At 40.8% G+C, this 19791-nt stretch overlaps 1 protein-coding gene across 1 annotated transcript; it reads left to right on the forward strand.

Moving 5' to 3' along the window:
- Positions 1-6537: 6537 nt before the first annotated feature.
- Positions 6538-8295, forward strand: LOC124291617 (chitin synthase chs-1-like). Its single transcript, XM_046728671.1, has one exon. It carries the CDS (start codon positions 6538-6540, stop codon positions 8293-8295), a length of 1758 nt encoding a protein of 585 aa, XP_046584627.1.
- Positions 8296-19791: the final 11496 nt, after the last annotated feature.

The raw sequence follows: 19791 nt of genomic DNA on the forward strand, positions 1-19791 counted from the left end.
TTTGAACTCACGATCATATAAGTCTGGCACTCTTTGGGGATGCTGCCAACTGCAATGTTTGTAGAATAAAATCTTTCGTCTAATCCACTTTTGTCCTGAAAATAAATTTGTAATCGTACATGAGTTTAGAACCTGATTGTAGTCTAAGTGTGAAGGTCATAGCTGATATTGTTTGTTGTGTCCCTAGGCTGGACAGAGATCAGGCCTTGAGAGAACAATGTGCAGTCCTTCGTAACATGGTGGGCGAGAGAGACGGGTTCAACTATCAGGGTAAGCTTCTTCAGTGCAAAGACATGTTGACAAAGGTAACGCGCTGACGGAATCAAAAAGCCCTCAATGACTATGATGTAGCCGATTTTACTTCCATCAGATCTCAAAACATAGCTCTGAACTGAAAATGCAAAATGTTTATCTCGATCTGGCCACTTTTATTAGTGCATCATGCTTGATAAACTAGCCACGAGTAAAAGTAAATCGGTCGGATCTTACATGGAGAAACCCTTGGGGATGCTGGGTAAGCAGATTGGTCCTTAGCAACCAGTTCTTGTCATAAAAGACGATAGGGTCGTTGTTGATTGTTTGTCATGCCAAGGGCGTTGTCCGATGTTCATGATGACTGGATTGTCTGTATTGATTATTCACAGACCGTCATGTTCATGATGACTGGACTTCGCGGTTTTTTAATAAGTATAAACATATATATTCTTAATACATAACTTTTTGTCATCACTATATGGCTGAAATATTGCCGATGTGACGTTAAATATTAACTCACTCACTCATGATGACTGGATTGTCTGGATTGAATCGATTATTTACAGACCGTCATCATAAACAGAAATACTGTTGAAGGCAACAAAAACAACAACAAAAGAAGAACAATCGTTTACTTTCGCTGATCATGTCTCGGCGTGTATTACAATATGACTAATTGTCACAACTACACGTTTTATATTTGGAGCGGTTATGATGAATTCCATTGCACGGATTACATAATGGAGAAATATCTTAATGTTGTTGATGTAATAGAATCAAAGAACGTCCGTAATGAACGAGCGAGCGATTTCTCCGACTCTAATCATATTATGAGTGATCATTTCTCCATAAAGTTTGCATAATGACCTATATCTACACCAACTGTACATTACGTTAAGACTGGACAATGAATTTCTTAGAATCAACTGCAATAATAACAGCGTGACGCATCGTAATAAAAAACGTTTTGTTCCAGCTCATATATTTTTTGATGATTCTCTGGAAATAGACGACGATGACAAATGGCAGGCCAACGTGTTTGTGAGAACGTTGGTCAAGATCATGAGCGAGGCGTGCAGGTAGGACTTAATGATGTATAAACATCTTTAACTCGTTTGACGTTTACTCTAACAATGTTTACCAGTGTAGTATTGGATACATTGACCATTCATGAGATACCTGTGAAAGCATCAACACCTCGAAACAAACAGTATTAATATTGTGAGAACTGGAAGACAGATATCCTACTGATATCATGTAGTCTTTTGAATGGTCCCTAAACTAAGCTTCTGTTGTAGCCTTGAGTTCATTATTGACAAATCGTCTTCCACGCAAGTGAGACTTCATATTTACGAAACAGGTTATAATCACTGGGTCACTCGGTGCCAGGTCAGGACTGTAATCGTGGATTCTGCTTCCGTTGGTGCCCTCTATTGTGGGGACTTGAACTACAGCTCGGTACTAAGTCAGAAGACCTCTCCTCGTACAGTCTGAGAACACGTGTTTCATGATCTACCCTTGTTTTCATGTTTGTGTGGATGGAGGATAGCATAGCGACTGTTATCATCAAGAGCCTCACAGGCAGCCTGGGTTTTGTACTTGCCAGATTGTCATGTGTTTCTGGCAGAGTCATGCAGGTTAGGTTCACCTTCGGTTCAGAGCCTTCTTCTTCTTGTGACCGCATCCGGGTCTAATGGGCAGAGCTTTTGACTAGAGAGTGGAAATTCAATTGTTGCTGTGCCCTACAAAAATGCTTTAAAATGTGGTATTTCGCTGCCTAGTCTATCTAGGCCATGAGTCAGCAATGTTTTGGTACCACTCAGAGGGACCAAACACTTTTATGTTTTTTGGAGTGGTTATTGATTGACATCCCTTATGGAAGAACCCGAGGCATTAAGGTGGCATGTGAATGCTTGAAGTGAGTCAATCAAACCCGGTGGACATGTCCAGTTTTGACTCTTACAAAACCTTAAAGGTATCAAGTAACACGACTTTATTAAATCTTTCTAATCATGTTAGCACCATTTTACCTCCCTTGTTTCATTTCCAACCTATTTGCTGAACTTTACTCATGATTAAAGCTTGGAATTAACATTTTTTGAAAAAAATTGGCGGCCATCTTGGATTTAGCCTCGTTCTGAGTTTGAGCTACCAACTGGAGATGTCCATCATACTTTTCTGATATATAGAGACATAAAGGAATATAAAAAGCACTAAACATTTTGGTCCCTCCCTCTGAGTGGTACCAATATGTCAATTTTCAGCTCCTGGCTCCTGGCCTAATCTCACAATCTATTTTCCCAACTGCATAGCAATCTCTGCAAATCATGAATCTCCTAAGTCACTGGGGTTCCTTTTCAATTTAAATGTGTTCATTTGTTACTATCACCAATATATATATATATATTCAGCGAATAAATGTTAGTCTATTCGCTGTCCTTTATGTCATATAAGGGACAACGCAAGGACGGGTCGGCGCGAAGTAGCATACTTTGTCTGACTGGACTATCACTACAGAAAATAGTCTGGACAGCAGGCAGATAAACACACATACGTGCATGCTTCATAACTGCTATAATTTTGAACGTGAGATTGAACTTCACCTTTTAAAAAATGATATATGATATTGTTCCCTAGCGCTGTTCACCGGAGGTACCTCCATCTGCACGATCCCTACAAAGTCATCACTCCGTACGGGGCTCAGCTCATCTGGGAGATGCCAGGAGGGAATCTGTTATATGTGCACCTGAAAGATAAAAACAAGATCCGACACAGGAAGAGATGGTCACAGGTAACTACCAAGCTTTCAATCATATCTACTAAAGTTAATGGTTAGGGCAACGATTTAGTGATGGCCATTTAGTTGCATCCCTTTGACGTGGCAGGATCCCACGATTCCGATAATGATCCTTGCTTTCTCATGGTTGTGGCTCTCCCGATAACAACATGCCGTGAATGCTTCCTACCAGGCATCATTAATAAAGGGTCAAATGATACATAGCACATGTAAAGAAAGGTTTCTCAGAAGTAATTGAACTAAAAGTGTCATCATAATGAAAATGAAAATGACAAACATGAAGCACTCGGTCATTTAACATGTTGTGTACCCTCCTCGCGCTTCCAAGACACACGGGTACCTTGTTCTCATGCTCTTTATCAAGTTTATAAAGATAGCTTGCAGAATCGCATTCCATTCCTCTACTAGACCTCTGCGGAGTCCTGTGAGATCCACTGGTGCTGGGTGACGTGTGTAGTATATAACATCTATGTACAGCGATTCATACATGGATGCCGAACGACCAAGTGTCACAATCAGGTATATGAAGTCGTGCCCATTATAAATGGTTCATGATAATGAGGGAGACAAGTCATCCCAGCACCAAGGGATACTGGATAAACCTTGCAAGTCAGGAAACAGGTTATAAATGACATTTTAGTAATTATTGGAACGATGGCCACTTACATGAATGATTGAAGGCCAGCATGAGTACTTAGTGAACTGTACCAAAGGTTGAAATGTAAAACCATTCCCTTTCAATAATTGTTAGTGTACTCACAACAAATTGATTTCTGAATAGTATTAATTATTTATTGCATCTCCCAATCTTGGTTTGATACGATGTGTCATCCAAAAATATTATTGTACGATACTATTCACATACCGGCTTTCTCACGCATTATGTCCTCACGAGACACACAGAGAGACCGGAAGTAATGTAAGGGAGATACTCACACACAAAAGTCAACGCTAGCCGCTAACAAAAAATACAATTTTCCGTTACAATAATGGTTTCTTTTTTTTTAATGAAATAGACAACCAAGAAGTGTCCATATAACAAAGATTTAGCTACGTGGGGAATGGCTGGTCCTGTCGTCTAAGGTGCTGCAATTTGCAGTGCAGAGTTGCCGCCCTTGGGCATACCACACTTATGAGTTTGACCTGTGTTCGTTGTTTCTACGTATAACTCAGTACCGTGCCCATTTACGTGGGTTTCACTTATATGGCAAATGTTTAGAACCGGAATCACTTAAACCTTTCATCCAACACTAGCTGACAAGCTGAGGTAAATATAAAACTGGAATATCAGACCGCCTCTGTGGTGTAGTGGTTAGAGCGTCCGCCCGGAGAGCGGAAGGTCGCGGGTTCGATCCCCGGTCGCGTCATACCAAAAGACGTTAAAATGTGGTACTTGTTGGTCTCTGTCTGGCGCTCGTCACTAATGGGTACAACAAGGACTGGTCGGCTCGGAGTCAGTATAATGTGTCTGAGCGGGGTATGCATGCTTCACTGCGGCATGGTATCTCAGTGAGCTAGCACTATAAAACCAGCTTAAGTCTGGACTAGTACAAGCAGCCGCACATACACATACACACGCATGCACGTCGTCATGTGAGCGAAATATTCTCAAGTACGACGTAAAACCCAATTTCACCTCACCTAAAACTGGAATACTGTTCAAAGCAACATTAAGCAAACCAAGCTGAGTACCTTTAATGTCCATTCCGATAGTATTGCAGTCTTTTAGCACATGGATAACCCCGACGTATCAGTTTGATTTGAAGAACCACACCGAGCTTCTGGTCGTTGTTGCAGGTGATGTACATGTACTATTTACTGGGGTATCAAATCCTGAAAGATTCTGCTCAAGACATCGCTAAACAAATCAATAAAGACACACCAATTGACAAAAAGCACATCAGCGAAATGATTGACTTGGACACTCGAAAAAAGGTAAGTAATCATGACCCGTAGTCAAAATTCAGTTATGCATGAAAGGTAGGCTACAACCTTGTGCCATACCCATGACATTTACTTTCAGAAGGTTTATGCTCTGAGTATGTTGTGATGAAGAGTTCCGGAGGAGTCAATGTCAGAGGAAACTCATCCTGGAATAGAGTGTTTTTCGCGTGTTGATTCTTAAGTTGAAACTGAAAAGTTCACCAGGAAAAGAACTAAACTATTCTGTGAAATAAAGAATTTTGATTTAATTTACAATTGCATTGTAAAATAAACTAAGTTAAATCATCAATACAAATGTATTAGTTTAATGTTTGTCCTCGTATTGTCATACACTTCAAACAATGTTTGTAATAGTCATTGTGCCTTTCAAAACAACATTAACACACGTGTAAAAGAGTTGATGCATATTTTATTCCACTTTCAGAGCAAGAATACGTTTATTCTGACACTTGATGGCGACGTAGATTTCTGTCCTGGGGCGGTCAGATCCCTGCTGGAAAAAATGTCAAATGATAATGTTGGTGCGGTCACTGGCAGAACTCATCCCATTGGTTCAGGTATGCCTATTAATAATGCATAACCCCGCTGTCATATTGCTGGAATAAAAGCAGTGTAAAACTAAACTAATGTCAGATTGTATAGTTTAATCCTATGTATCGCACGTCCCAAAGATCATGCATGCCCCTGGAGCGTTCCTAGAACCAGTTGGTTGTTGTTTAACGCCGCACTCAGCAATATTAAAGCTATATGGCGGCGGTCTGTAAATAATCGAGTTTTGGACCAGACACCCCAGTGATCAACAGCATGAGCATCGATCTGCGCAACTGGGATAAGATGACAAGTATCAACCAAGCCAGCGAGCTGACCACCCGATCCCGTTCGTCGCCCCTTACGACAAGCATGTGTTGCTGAAGACCAATTCTAACCCGGATCTTCACGGGTATCATATAACCACTACATAATAACCCTTGATAATTATTTCTCTGCAGGGCCTCTTGTGTGGTACCAGAAGTTTGAATATGCTATAGGCCACTGGCTACAGAAATCTACTGAGCAAGTGCTGGGGAGCGTCCTCTGTATTCCTGGGTGCTTCTCCCTCCTCAGAGCCTCGGCGTTAATGGATGACAACATTATGAGGACATACACAACACTGCCAACCAAACCTGGACACTTCCTTCAATATGACCAAGGTACCAAAGCGTGATACGTTTTAGTATAGACACTGTTTTTCTCGAAAAAACGTACTCCCAATCAGCACGAATGCATTACTTTTCAGAATATGTAAAGCTGCTTTACTTTTCCCAGGTGAAGATCGATGGTTGAGCACACTGCTGCTTAAGCAGGGATATCGACTAGACTATGCTGCTGCCGCTGCCGCCTACACGTATGCCCCAGAAGGATTCAATGAGTTCTTCAACCAGAGAAGACGTTGGATTCCTTCCATCCTCGCCAATATTATAGACCTGTTATCGTCATCTGAAGCCATTGTAGCTCGGAACTCCAACGTCAGCTACTTGTACATTACATACCAGACAGCGATGATGGCGGGCACCATCTTAACACCTGGCACTGTCATCTTGATGATTGCCGGTGCCATTGAAGCAGTCTTCGCCCCCGGATTGATATATGCTTATCTGATATCTTTGCTGATTCCAACCATCTTTACAATCACTTGCTTGACCGCCTCTACAAAGATTCAGCTCAATGTTGCGGCACTATTTAGTGCTATTTATGCCTTCATAATGATGGTTGTCATTGCTGGAACTATTGTGATTGCCTTTGAGCAAAGTGTTCTTCATCTGAGTGTGCTGTTTACCATCATTCTTCCTGTTTTGTATATCATGTCTGGGCTGCTCCATTGGAAAGAAAAAGGTTGTTTACCTCATGGACTTTTGTACTTTCTGTGTATTCCATCAACATACATTTTACTGTTAATATATTCACTTTGCAATCTGAACATCGTATCCTGGGGCACTCGCGAGATTCCAGAGAGGAAAACAAAGCAGCAGCTGAAGGCTGAAAGGGAAGCTCCACAGAGCGGGAAGAAGGTAGATGGTTTGTTTGCACGTGTTTTCTTCAGTTCCACCTCCATCCAAGAACTCAAACAACTGTTACAGGAGCTAAAACTTAAGTTATCGTCATCAAGCAAAGACAGGCAGGATGCTGTGACACTTTCGACACAAACGTATCGCAATGTGCCGGAACAGTTAGACCAGTTAGCAGGAAAAGAGCCCCAAAGTCAGTCTTCTTGTGAAAGTTTTCTTCCTATAAGCTTAAATGTGTCTGCGGAAGAGCCACTACCAGCTGAAGATGAAACAGAAAATGACTTTTACAGAGGAAAGCATTGGGCTCATGATCCTGCACTAGGAAATGGACCAGTTCTGACACTAGTGGGCAAAGAAAAGGATTTCTGGAATGATTTAATTGATAAGTATTTAAAACCGATAGAAAAGGATCCTCTGAAAGAAAACCAGAACAAGACTGAATTAATCGAGCTGAGAAATGTCGTCTGCTTCATGATGGTAATGATGAATGCTCTCTGGATGGCCATCAACCTTATGTTCCAGCTACTCAACGCTGCAGCTTTTAGAATTGAGTACAGACTAAGCGGGTACGTTGTTCCACTAAAGATTGACATCCTTGAACTTCTCTTCATCATCTTCCTCGCTCTACTTATCATAATCCAGTCCTGTGGGATGCTGTTCTATCGCTGGGAAACGTTCCTTCATCTGATATCAATGGCTTCCCTGAAGGGCTCAAATGAAGAGCAAAGTTACCAACTAATAGAGAAATTGGCAGAAACAACAGAACTTAATTCTGCTTGTGAAGAAGATAAGGAACACATTTACAACAGACTGAGAGATATTGTTACAGGTGGTATGACTGCCGGAACATTGGCCAACACAAGAAGACTCAAATTATCTGCCACTGCCACACGTTTCAATGGTACGCTTGATCTTGCATCGACGGTTCTTGAACATTTAGCAACATCGCAATGCACACGATCTCGGAAACACATAGGTGCTTACAGAAGGAATACTACTGAAAATACGTTGCGACATAGGTACTCTCATATGATGTACGATTATGTAGTTTCAGAGGTAAAACGAGGTACCGGTATGTCTGGTGCTTCCGTTCCCTGTGATGAAGATTTAGATATGTCCTGGCCTAGCACAATGGGCAGAGCGTTAGCGGAAAAGATTACAGATTTGGAAAATACTTCACGACAGATGAGAGATGATACAACAGTGGATATGTCTAAAATGATAAGTGGTGCATGGACAACATTGAAGATGTAGTGGAAGGACATTGTAATTTTTGGCATCAGGTTGATGGATGAGATTTCCGTGTGAAATCATAAACACGCTCTATGGGATTGAGATCTTGACTCCTGGAGGGTCAAAGTAGATTGATATCGTCTAATGACGCCAGACATCATCAACGCCACGGGTACGATGTGGCCTAGCATTGCCGTCCATGAAGACTGGCCTTGTATTTGGAGGATGGTCATCAAAATGTAGCACAACAACCCCACTTGTGATGTCAGTGACGAACCCTTTTCTATCAAGTTCGGAGCCATGTGAGAGGCATCCCCACGCCAAACGGTGCTTGCTCCAAGATATTCCGTTGTTCAAATGCAGTGTTTCTGAGGCACGAAACAGAACACAGCCATCAGTCATAAACAAAAGAAATCGACTTTTGTCTGACCATGGGATCATCCATGACGTCAAATTCCAGATTCTAACCTGATGTTGAATTTCCTTCGGCATTTTATTTTTATATTCGAATAACATTGTCATAGTGACGGATGGATATCCTGAAGAACATGTATCTGTACATTAGCACTTTTTCGAAAACGTTGACGTGTTAATATATGAAATAAAACTTTATAAATGCATTTGCTTGAGTTTTAAGTTTTTGTAGACAGTTTTACTACTAGCCTTGTTTATTGCTCATGCATACTCAGAGATGGAACATGTCCCGAGGAGACACTGTTTTAGACACTTTGAAAAATGCTGAGCATTCCTTTGGGTAATAAGCTATAACATGTAGTAATGATGATTTGAGTGAGTGAGTGAGTTTAGTTTTACGCCGCACTCAGCAATATTCCAGCTTTATGGCGGCGGTCTGTAAATAATCGAGTCTGGACCAGTCAATCCAGTGATCAACAGCATGAGCATCGATCTGCGCAATTTGGAACCAATGACATGTGTCAACCAAGTCAGCGAGCCTGACCACCCGATCCCGTTAGTCGCATCTTACGACAAGCATGGGGTTACTGAAGATCAATAATCTAACCCGGATCTTCACGGGTAATGATGACTTGACAATAATAGTGTGCATGGTGGTAGAGTGATGGTATATGGAACTCACCTTCTCGCAGCGTGCATCAGAAGATTTCTCATCATGGAACATATTTGTTTCGGTACCGTATAACCATTGAACACTGAATTCTCTTGACTGCCTTTCGAGTCATGTACCTGTAGTTTATTGTGCATTACCGTATCTCATTGAACATCATCACGTTTCACTGAGTGCAGTGAACATCACTGTATTCATAAACATATGGTATCGCCATATGACGCACGAATGTCAGATCCCGTAGATCGTAATTCATTTAATTTTCTCGGATAAACACGCATAGCGAAACGCTTTGTAATGTTCCGCGAAATATGTACAACGTCCTTTATGGACAGCGCGACCTGTAACCTTCCCGTAGAAGTAGTAGGAATATGTACAACCTGAACCAAACATTTTGGTCAGTAACCCGGGAATGTATTCTTGAAGTAGTAGTACGCAACGTGACCCAAACATTCGCAGCGTTTGGTCACTAACCCGTGTATACGAATGTATTCTTCAATATCAACCAACACGTGACTGTATGCGGTCGAAGTATTCTGAATATGCACAACTGGACATTTGACAAGGAACAATACACAGTTCAACATACATGTATATGCACACTACTATTTCCTTGTAACCTGGTGACAATTGCATCATGTAACATTGCAAAGAATGATCTATAGCATGGACTAGCACCATGCGTATAGCATCATATAGTGATAATCCTGAAATATAACACATGCAATCAATGTGTGGGTGATCAGTCCTCAACATGATATTTGTAGTGTAAAAAGGTAACGAATCATAACAATTTGTCCGAAACAATATTTCAAATATTTTGTTAAAAGTTCTAACGCTTTCGTTTCTCATTAAACGACTTCAGTATCATATAATCATAGGTCTCCTTCAGGGATTTTGGATTCGTGATCATCTGTAACCACATGTAAAGTGCAGTTACCTCATGTAAAGTGCAGTTCTCCTAGTAAATCCTGGAATATTTCTTTCCACTGAGCATTCTACGCGCTCGCATCCATTTTGCTATACAAATTATTCCTGTAAATCCAAGGTGACATTTTATGCCTCTCCGATGTTAACGACTGAGCAGTGGGGGTTATCATGTCTGTATCCGTATCAGATTTGTGCAGTTTATTAAGTTGATTGTACCGAACGACAACTGGAAATGGGTCAGTTGGCCTGTGTCTGTGGTTGACAAACCGTCTAAACCGTTTAGCATGGCCAGGAACTTTCAGTCGTTTACGATTGTCATAACGTGGTCGTTTGCTCCTCCACGGTGGCAATTGATTGGACTCGTCATATTGTCCGTGTGTTTTGGAGTAATCTCCTGTCGGGACAGCGGTTACTCTAAGTGAGCTGTCATCATACAAATCTGATGACAAATCTGTTGCAATTGGAATCGATATTTGGTTGTAGTTATCCGACTGGGGAAGACCATTGTCTGAATTCGGTGAACATTCTGAATACGGAAAGCTTGACGGAATATCTGTGGGATGCCAGTGTTTGCCCGGTCGATACTGAACTGTAAAACCTAGGCAGTGTTCCATTTTTGATGGGGGAACAATTGTGACATTTTGCCGCGAGCGAGCAGGAATGTGTTCTGACTTCGTGGGGACTGATTGTTTACCAGCAACAGGTGGTAATATAGTACCATTCGCCCTCATTGGAACAACTGTTGAACCATTTTGAATAGCCAAGGTATAAGATTGAAAATTCATGACAGCCTCTTGACGTATAAAAAAATCTAAGCCTAAAATCATGGGAGACTCAAAATTAGCAACAACTAGAAAACATTGTTCTGTTTGAAAATCACCAATAGTGATGGGAAGTACAACTTGTCCTAATACTGGCATTATATTTCTTTCCATAGGCCTGAATCATTGAAAACATCCAGGCTTAAGACACTAGAACCAGCGCCTGAATCTACAATTGATGAAACTAACTTTTCTCCCAAAACAACATGAATTGTATTAAGCCTGTTGTCGCTTTCAAATGTAGTCTGCGAAACTTTAGATTTCGGCTGGTTGTAACGAGGAGAATCACAACCTTGTGGTGTCAAATAAGTGTGGTCAAACGTGTGTTCAGTACAATGGGAAAACTTCCTGCGTGGTCTTGACTGTAATTGTTATCTGCTAGTTGGGTTACCTGGCTGGTACCTAGCCCTGCATACTCGTTGAAAATGTCCTATCTTGTGACAAAAATGGCACTGAATATTCCGTGCGGGACAGAAATCAGAATGAGAAAAATCGTTTTCACCACCGCATCTGTAACACTGTCTTCCACGGGCGATGTTGTGTCCTTGAATGGGGTCTGTCCATTGATGAGTGGGCTGCCACTGTCGATCTGTATACCTGGATTGTCTGGGGAACTGGGGACGTTGATTCTGTCTGGACTCTTAAGTATTGACCTGTGACGATACCGGAGCGAGTGTTGCCGAAAGTTCAGCAATCTGTCCTCTCAGCGTATCTATTGCAAGCATAACGTCCGTACTGTCTTCAGACTGGGGAATGACTGATCTAGCCAGTCGCGCAAATGAGACTGCCTCGTTAAGCTACTTACTGTACCAACTTTCCGACTTTCCTCATTTGGTAAACGATCGTTCTTTCATGCAGCCCCAAGACTATGGAATTCATTGCCAGTCCATATCAAAGACTCTGATTCTCTGACAGCTTTCAAATCACGACTTAAGACTTACCTTTTGTCCTCTGTATATACCTGACTCTCTCCCTCTTCCCCCTGCGCTTTGAGCATGCACTAGTGTGTAGATTATAGCACATAACAAATGTCCATTATTTAGCACAGTTGGTTGTTTCATTAACACATGCCGCCTAGTATTGTCATCCAGTCCCCTAGCGAAGGCGTCCATTAAATTTGCATCTGTTTTTCCTAACAGGCTAGCCGTCTTGGTCAATTCTGCCAAATAAGTATCTATAGTTTCCGTAGGGGATAACTTTCGATCCACAAAGGTTTCTAAAAGGGTCCAACGGTCAGTGGGATGGACATACTTGTCCTTGAACAATTTCTCAATTTCATCAAAACGGAGATTTTCTTCCTGTGCCGATTCTATCAGATCTCTGAACCATAGATACGCCTCGTCCTTCAAATAGAGTGGGAAACTTCAATTTTCACTTTTTAAAGTAACCAAAATGAATAAAACGGTCAAGCCACTCGGCAGCATGAGAGGTGTCTCTACCTGTGAAATGTTCTGGCATTAAAGTGGAGTCACCCATATTGAAGTCAGGGGCAGAATAAGAACTATTGACAGATGATGACAAATCTAAAGAGGACAGATCAGGGAGACCGGCCTGGTGCTGAAGTTGGTTACTGAAAAGTGACATGTCTAAATCCTCTAGAGAAAGAGATAGAGAGAGGTCTCGAGGAGCAGATAGAGGGTGAAACGGTGGTTGTATTATGCCAAGTCGGACTGGATTAGTAAAAATGTTAGAAGTGATGGGACGAGATTGGACCGGACTGTCATATGACGTAGATGTATTTGAATCGTTTCCACGAGGCATTACAATTCCAGATACCCTAAGAAGAAAACTGCAGATAACATATCCGAGCCGCGAAAAGATAACCTACCGTCGTAGAAATGGTAGGAACGACCATAAGGAAAATAGCAATGGGGATCGTCTTCAACATTTTGTTCAAGAAAAACCCGCATACTCCACCATGTCGTAACTGGCGATTGGGCTTCAGTAAACCCTACCACCGTTACCTATTAATTATGGTCGTTCCACATATTCCTGGGAGATGGTAACTCTGGCGCGCCACTCGGTTGGTCCGTTTGCTAAGTCAGGAGTGAGGGTCGTTGCAGGATGCTGAAGATGTCCACTCACATAGTTTTACTCTGTCTCAGTCCATCTCTAACTACAACTTCATCAACAGACAGGAGGGTCGGAGTGGCGTGACACTAAAAGCGCGCACCCTTCGCTCAGGCCAAACCTATCCATGTGGTTGAGCCTGGCCTGATCCTGATCACATGTTTCAACTAATCGTTTTGATTCGTTAATCCTATATCCTTCCCAGCACTCATGAATATTATGATTGGAAAATTATCGGTAAGTACAGTTCGGTAACTCTCCCCATTTTATTGATCTGTTATTGTGTTCTGTTTCTAGCGACGTATATATTTCTAACTTACGACTAACGCCATTCTCTTTAGACTTTCTGTCTCCCAACAGTGTCTGGACGTTCTCCACCATGAGCCAAACTGTAACTTTATATACGGAGTCCGATGTAATTCTCTTACTGATTTAGGGATGCATTTTTTACCTTATAACAATTATATGCAGTTGAGTGCGGGGCGGCGTGTGGGTGGGTGTGTCAGAAGTTGGCGGCTTTTCGGGTCGAAAGTACCGTCGTGAGCATTGCGTTTAGTGAATAAAGCGCCCCTAAAATATAGTTTTATCTCCATTTCAAGACCAGGAATAAACTTATGTGGCGACCAGAAGGGGGCATACAGTCATTCAACAGCCCACACTTACAAGTTCTTGCAAATATACCTTCGTTCATGACGAAAACGTATGGCAATTCATATGTAGAATACGATTAGTTTGGATTGTGTTGGAAACATACTGAATATGATTCTTTGTATATGCCCACGTCTTATTCCGAATGAATAACACACATTAAATTCATCGCTTTAGATTGGAAACATTTTGAGTGTCAGCAGATTCAATTTATGCACAAACGTGGTCTGTGTCTGCACGATATTTTGTTTTCATGTGATTATTTAATAATTACAAACACAATCCACTGATTTTCAAAAAAAATTGGATACAAAGAAACAGGGAACAGGAAGCTATTGCCAGAGGTTCTGCGTTCTTAACCATTCGTCACCACTCTCCCCCTTTCCGTAACCTCGAAAAATACCTAGTATTCGGATTTTCCCGGAATAACACGAGTGGGTCACGAATCAATTTGAACATCCTTTCCGCCTGGCTGAAATCAGTCAGTTTGTTAAAGATGGAACAACACGCGGTTGGCGAACATGCAGAAGATGGTATGACTGACTGACTGAGTTTGGTTTTACGCCGCTTTTAGCAATATTCCAGCAACATCACGGCGGTGGACACCAGAAATGGGCTTCACACATTGTACCCATGTGGGGATTCGAACCCGGGTCTTCGGCGTGACGAGCCAACACTTTAACCACTAGGCTACCCCACCGCCCTCAGAAGATGATGTGATTGAGAGGAAAAACTTCTTTATAGCAATATATGCGACATTTCGATGTAGACGTTGACGCACCTGTCAATCAAACAAATGACCTGACCAACGAGGAACGTCAAATTATTCAATCCGTATCTCGCTGCAGTCGGCTGACAGCTGACCACCATTTAGTAAGCGGTCTGGCGGACTTTAAAAAACCCCAAAAAAAACCAAAAACGTTAACAGTCCATTTTTCGCAAATGATGAAAAGGTGTAGCAACAACCTGCAACTCGGACACGCAGTACCCGGAACGACTTGCTGGTGATATTAGCTTTATTCCTTCCCCAAACCTGCCCTAAAGTTTGACAGTTGGTTTTCACAGCAATGTTTTCGAACCTTTTGAGAGTTATCTCCCTTACTTTGGGTGGTGGTGGTTAAATCTCAACTGGTGACCCGCTAATTGCACGACATGTTGCACTAGATACTAACACCGCTTACGTGCATACCGATGTATTATGTACCACACCCTGTGCCCTGGATGGAGTGTGCATCGCTTGTGTTGTATGAGTCATCAGCAGCAACAAACCTTGGCCGCGTTCCTCTTTCTTCAGGCTGTGTTAAGACTGCACAGTGGAACAGAGCCCTGGACATTGGCACCACGACAATCTTAAAGCATAGTTGAATTTATCAGGTTTATAAAAGAAGTCATTTATGGACAAGTAAAAATAAATATGCATACTTCGTTTATATTGCAAGTACAAGTACGACATGCGTACCTATCTATACTTGTTTTTGCTCATGATGGTTGGAATTGTACAATCGAAACTTCATTTGCAGAGATGTTTTGTGGATGTGGAGGGTTTTGTCGCTCGCATTTGAAATGATCATCTGTGAAGCTTTTATTAGATTATTTTATTAGTAATTTCGCTGTGCACTGAACTAGAAACATTGTTGCTGTCATAAACAGTTTTACAGCTGACTACCGAACGTGATGTTGCCAATTAGAGCATGTTATATATTACCATTACAAGATGTAGTTGGATTGGATGTAAACACAAATCAACACAGCAACGACACACAGAAAGCAGTAGTGGAATTACCACACATTGCAATGTTACAACTGAAGCCAGCAGTTGCAAGTGCAAATCAATGACCTTGGAAGAAATAACAGCGTGGCCATGAAGTTCAAGTCACTCTTTGTGTATAGGTGACCTATGGGCCTCGTCACGGGCGAGACAGTCGTAAGCGTGAAGCATAACCACGAAACGAAATGCCCCAAACAAACAAAAACAACAGTGAGTGATTGAGTATAGCGTTATGCCGCTTTCAACAATATTCCAGCAATATTACTGCGGGGGCATCAGAAATGGACTTCACCTATTGTGTCCATGTGGGGAATCGAACCCGGGTCTTCATTGTGACGAGCTAACGCTTTAACCACTCTTCTGCCCCTCAGCCCTCACATAAAATAATAAAAATAAAAAATAAAGATACAAAAGTAAATAAAATAAATAGAAAAACATATTATAAAAATATATACAATATATATAAAATAAATAGAAAAATATATATATATATATATATATATATATATATATATATATACATACATACACACACACACAAACACAACACACAAACAAACAAAAACAAAACAAAACAAAAAAAACAAAACATAGCTAAAACGAAACAAACTAAAACAAAAGCAAAACAAGCACACACACACACACACACACACACACACACACACACACAAGCAAGCATGCACGGTTGCACACATTAAAATAGATGCCACTCTTACAACGAAGCGTAAAGATAAGTACTAAAGCATATTTCCAAATTTATCAAAAAGCTGTTTCTACAGACGTTTACTTCATCTGAAAGGATGGCTATGATAACATTGTCAAACAGGAAAACTGCTTTATATTTATAAATGTACGATTTAAGTGTGTCCTTGAAAGTTTGAGTCATGCTGCGAGCATTTCTCAACATCGCAATTTAATTTATATATGCTAAATACATTATATAATTGAAATGGTAATGCAATTGGGACACGCCGCTTGCAAGTTGTTTCGTTATCGCTGTTTTGAAAGGGAATAGTCTTGAAAAATATTTTTAAAAATATCGAAGTGATATATGATTATCAAGGGGTGAAATTTAGGAATGTATGGCAGTGCATTTATATAGAAATCCACAAAATAATGACGCAACGGTGAATGTATAGATATAATGAATGACGCTGAGGGCTGAAATTGAAATAAACCATAACCTGTCTTGTCCTTCAAGCGGATAATTTATGTTAATAGAAGAGACAACAGGGGCGGATACAGCTTTGTGAGAAAGGGGGGTGCACACTATTGAGAAAAGGGAGGGTGCACACTTCATTTTCACCCGAGTTTAAAGGTCATTTAATAAACTTTCAGGACAAAAGGGGAGGTGCGCACCCCTGCACCCCACCCCCTCTGGATCCGCCTATGGACAGTACATAGACACAAGAAACAGCTGTCTCACAATCTAGGCTCTTATTAGGCATATTAGGCATTCCCTAATGTTGATTTTGTCAATTTTTTACCGAAACCTACGGAATAGAAGCTGTCACATTTACACTAGTGCCGTGTAGCTCGATGAAGCTGCTTCACGTTTGTCACGAAAGTGTTATTCTGGTGAAGTGTTTTAGGGTTTCCTTATGATTTATGTTTGGTAATAACAAGAGCTAAAGTCTCATCTTAATTAGAGAGAATTAATCCTGTACATTTATGTCATTTTCCCCGAAATCTTCATCATGTTTCATAGGTTATACAGGTGGTTTAGAAAGTTTCTACATGATGGCGGTCTGTAAATACTCTAGTCCGGACCACACAATCCAGTGACTGATAAGATGTACATCGGTCTGAGAAATTCGGATACGATGACATGCATCTACAAAATCAGCGAGCCTTACCACCCGGTTTCGTTAACAGCCTCTTGTGACAAGAATGCCACAGTGATGAAGACCAGTACTAACCCTGATCTTCAGGGGTACACATATCACCCGCCGTGAAGATGGGGTGGCGGATTAAACTGCAACACCAATAGAAACAACATGGTTACTAAGACAGGAATCAGTTGTTATCAAGTACACCTCGATTTTAAAGAAATGAGAGCGAGAGAGCGAAAGGTTGGTAATTCGATCGTTGGTAGCGTCATACCAAAATACGTTAAAAGTTGGTACTTGTTGTTTCCCTGCCTCGTGTTCGATACAAAGTGGGCAAACAAGGAAGGTCAAGCTGGCTCGGTTGGTAAAATGTGTCTGAGTCGGGTGTTCATGTTACATCTTCATGACAAGAAGCAGTACTTCAGAGCAAGCTGAATAGTTGTGTGGCGACTCTTCATTGTGTTTTATATAATATATTAAAAAAACAAACATTTTACAATGTATGGATCGATATATGGATTTTGTAGTAAAAGGTCGGTAGTGCAGGAATATCACAAATCACAAATATTTCTTTATATCATAGTCATCTATTTCTTTATATTTTACACTGGAAGACGGTTATTTAACAGGCGCCATTCAAGTCCATTCTCAGACGTTCTAGATACGCCCTCTGCGTCACATGATGCAGGTCTCCACTTTGATTGGTCTCAGTGAAAGCTTCCACACCTATGATTGACGTCTTCCAAAATTAGCAATGTATAAAAGCGAAAACCAAGACGTACTTGACCGAATTCTGTTGAACACAGCTACGCCAGAGTACCACCATTGAGAGCAATCAGGTTCTGGACTATGGGCACCCACAGCCTGTATAATTAAAGTCTACTTTCTATTTTTAATGTATGTTCATGGGGCATTAATAATTATTCTAATTGCACCTACAATTATGCCAGTAGATGTGATGACGTCGAGACCTACGTTTAGAAGGGGTACCTGACCTTTGTAAGTAAAATACAAGACAAGAGTGCAAATGCACCTATTTGCTTTTTGTTCTGAATCATCCACCGAGGTTCGGAAACAATATGTATAAATAACACTGTAATATTGTCTACATTTTTAAAGGTTTAGTATTTTAAAAACTTAATTTGTACCTCTTATGTCGCTGTTCGCTATCTGGTCGGTTAAAGTTCAGTTAATCTCACTTCAAGTGTAATAGATAGACCGTCCGTCACGCATGTAATGGTATAAATATAGGTTTGACCCAAACTCTTAATACAGCACAACACTTGGAAGTAAAAGGATGTTTCTTTAATGTGTTCTTTCTGTATATAACAGAGGTATTCTATACAGCTGCGAGATGATAACAATGGTTGGGTTATTACAACATCTGGCATTACATAACAGAGGTCAACATTTCCTGGAGAACGACTAATATAACCTGTCATTATTCAAAAGATATAATCTTTTCCTGGAGAACTACTATTGTAAGCTGCCATTATATAACAGAGGTCAACATTTCCTGGAGAACGACTAATGCAACTTGTCATTTTATAACAGAGGTCAACTTTTCCTGGAGAACGACTAATGCAATCTGTCATTATATAACAGAGGTCAACATTTCCTGGAGAACGACTAATATAACCTGTCATTATATAAAAACGGTCATGTTTCCTGGAGAACGACTAATGTAATCTGTCATTATATAACACAGGTCAACATTTCCTGGAGAACGACTAATATAACCTGTCATGATATAAAAACAGTTATGTTTCTGGAGAACGACTCATATAACCTGTCATTATATAAAAACGGTCATCTTTTCCTCGAGAAAGACTAATGCAATCTGTCATTACATAACAGAGGTCAACTTTTCCTGGAGGGCGAGGAATATAACCTATCATTTTATAACAGAGGTAATCTTTTCCTGGAGAACGACTAATGTAATCTGTCATTATATAACAGAGGTCAACATTTCCTGGAGAACGACTAATATAACCTGTCATTATATAACAGAGGTCAACTTTTCCTGGAGAACGACTAATGTAATCTGTCATTATATAACAGAGGTCAAACATTTCCTGGACGGGGCGAACTAATAATATAACCTGTCATTATATAACAGAGGTCAACTTTTCCTGGAGAACGACTAATGTAACCTGTCATTATATAACAGAGGTAAACTTTTCCTGGAGAACGACTAATATAACCTGTCATTATATAACAGAGGTCAACTTTTCCTGGAGAACGACTAATGTAATCTGTCATTATATAACAGAGGTCAACTTTTCCTGGAGAACGACTAATATAACCTGTCATTATATAACACAGGTCAACATTTCCTGGAGACGACTAATACTATATAACAGAGGT

This window comes from Haliotis rubra, unplaced genomic scaffold (genome assembly GCF_003918875.1).
Source record: "Haliotis rubra isolate DU_JTF1 unplaced genomic scaffold, ASM391887v1 Scf113, whole genome shotgun sequence".
NCBI classification, from domain to species: Eukaryota; Metazoa; Mollusca; class Gastropoda; order Lepetellida; family Haliotidae; genus Haliotis; species Haliotis rubra.

Excerpts from the sequence above, each read along its gene's own strand:
- LOC124291617 (XM_046728671.1), top strand. The coding sequence starts at position 6,538 with ATGGCGGGCACCATCTTAACACCTGGCACTGTCATCTTGATGATTGCC.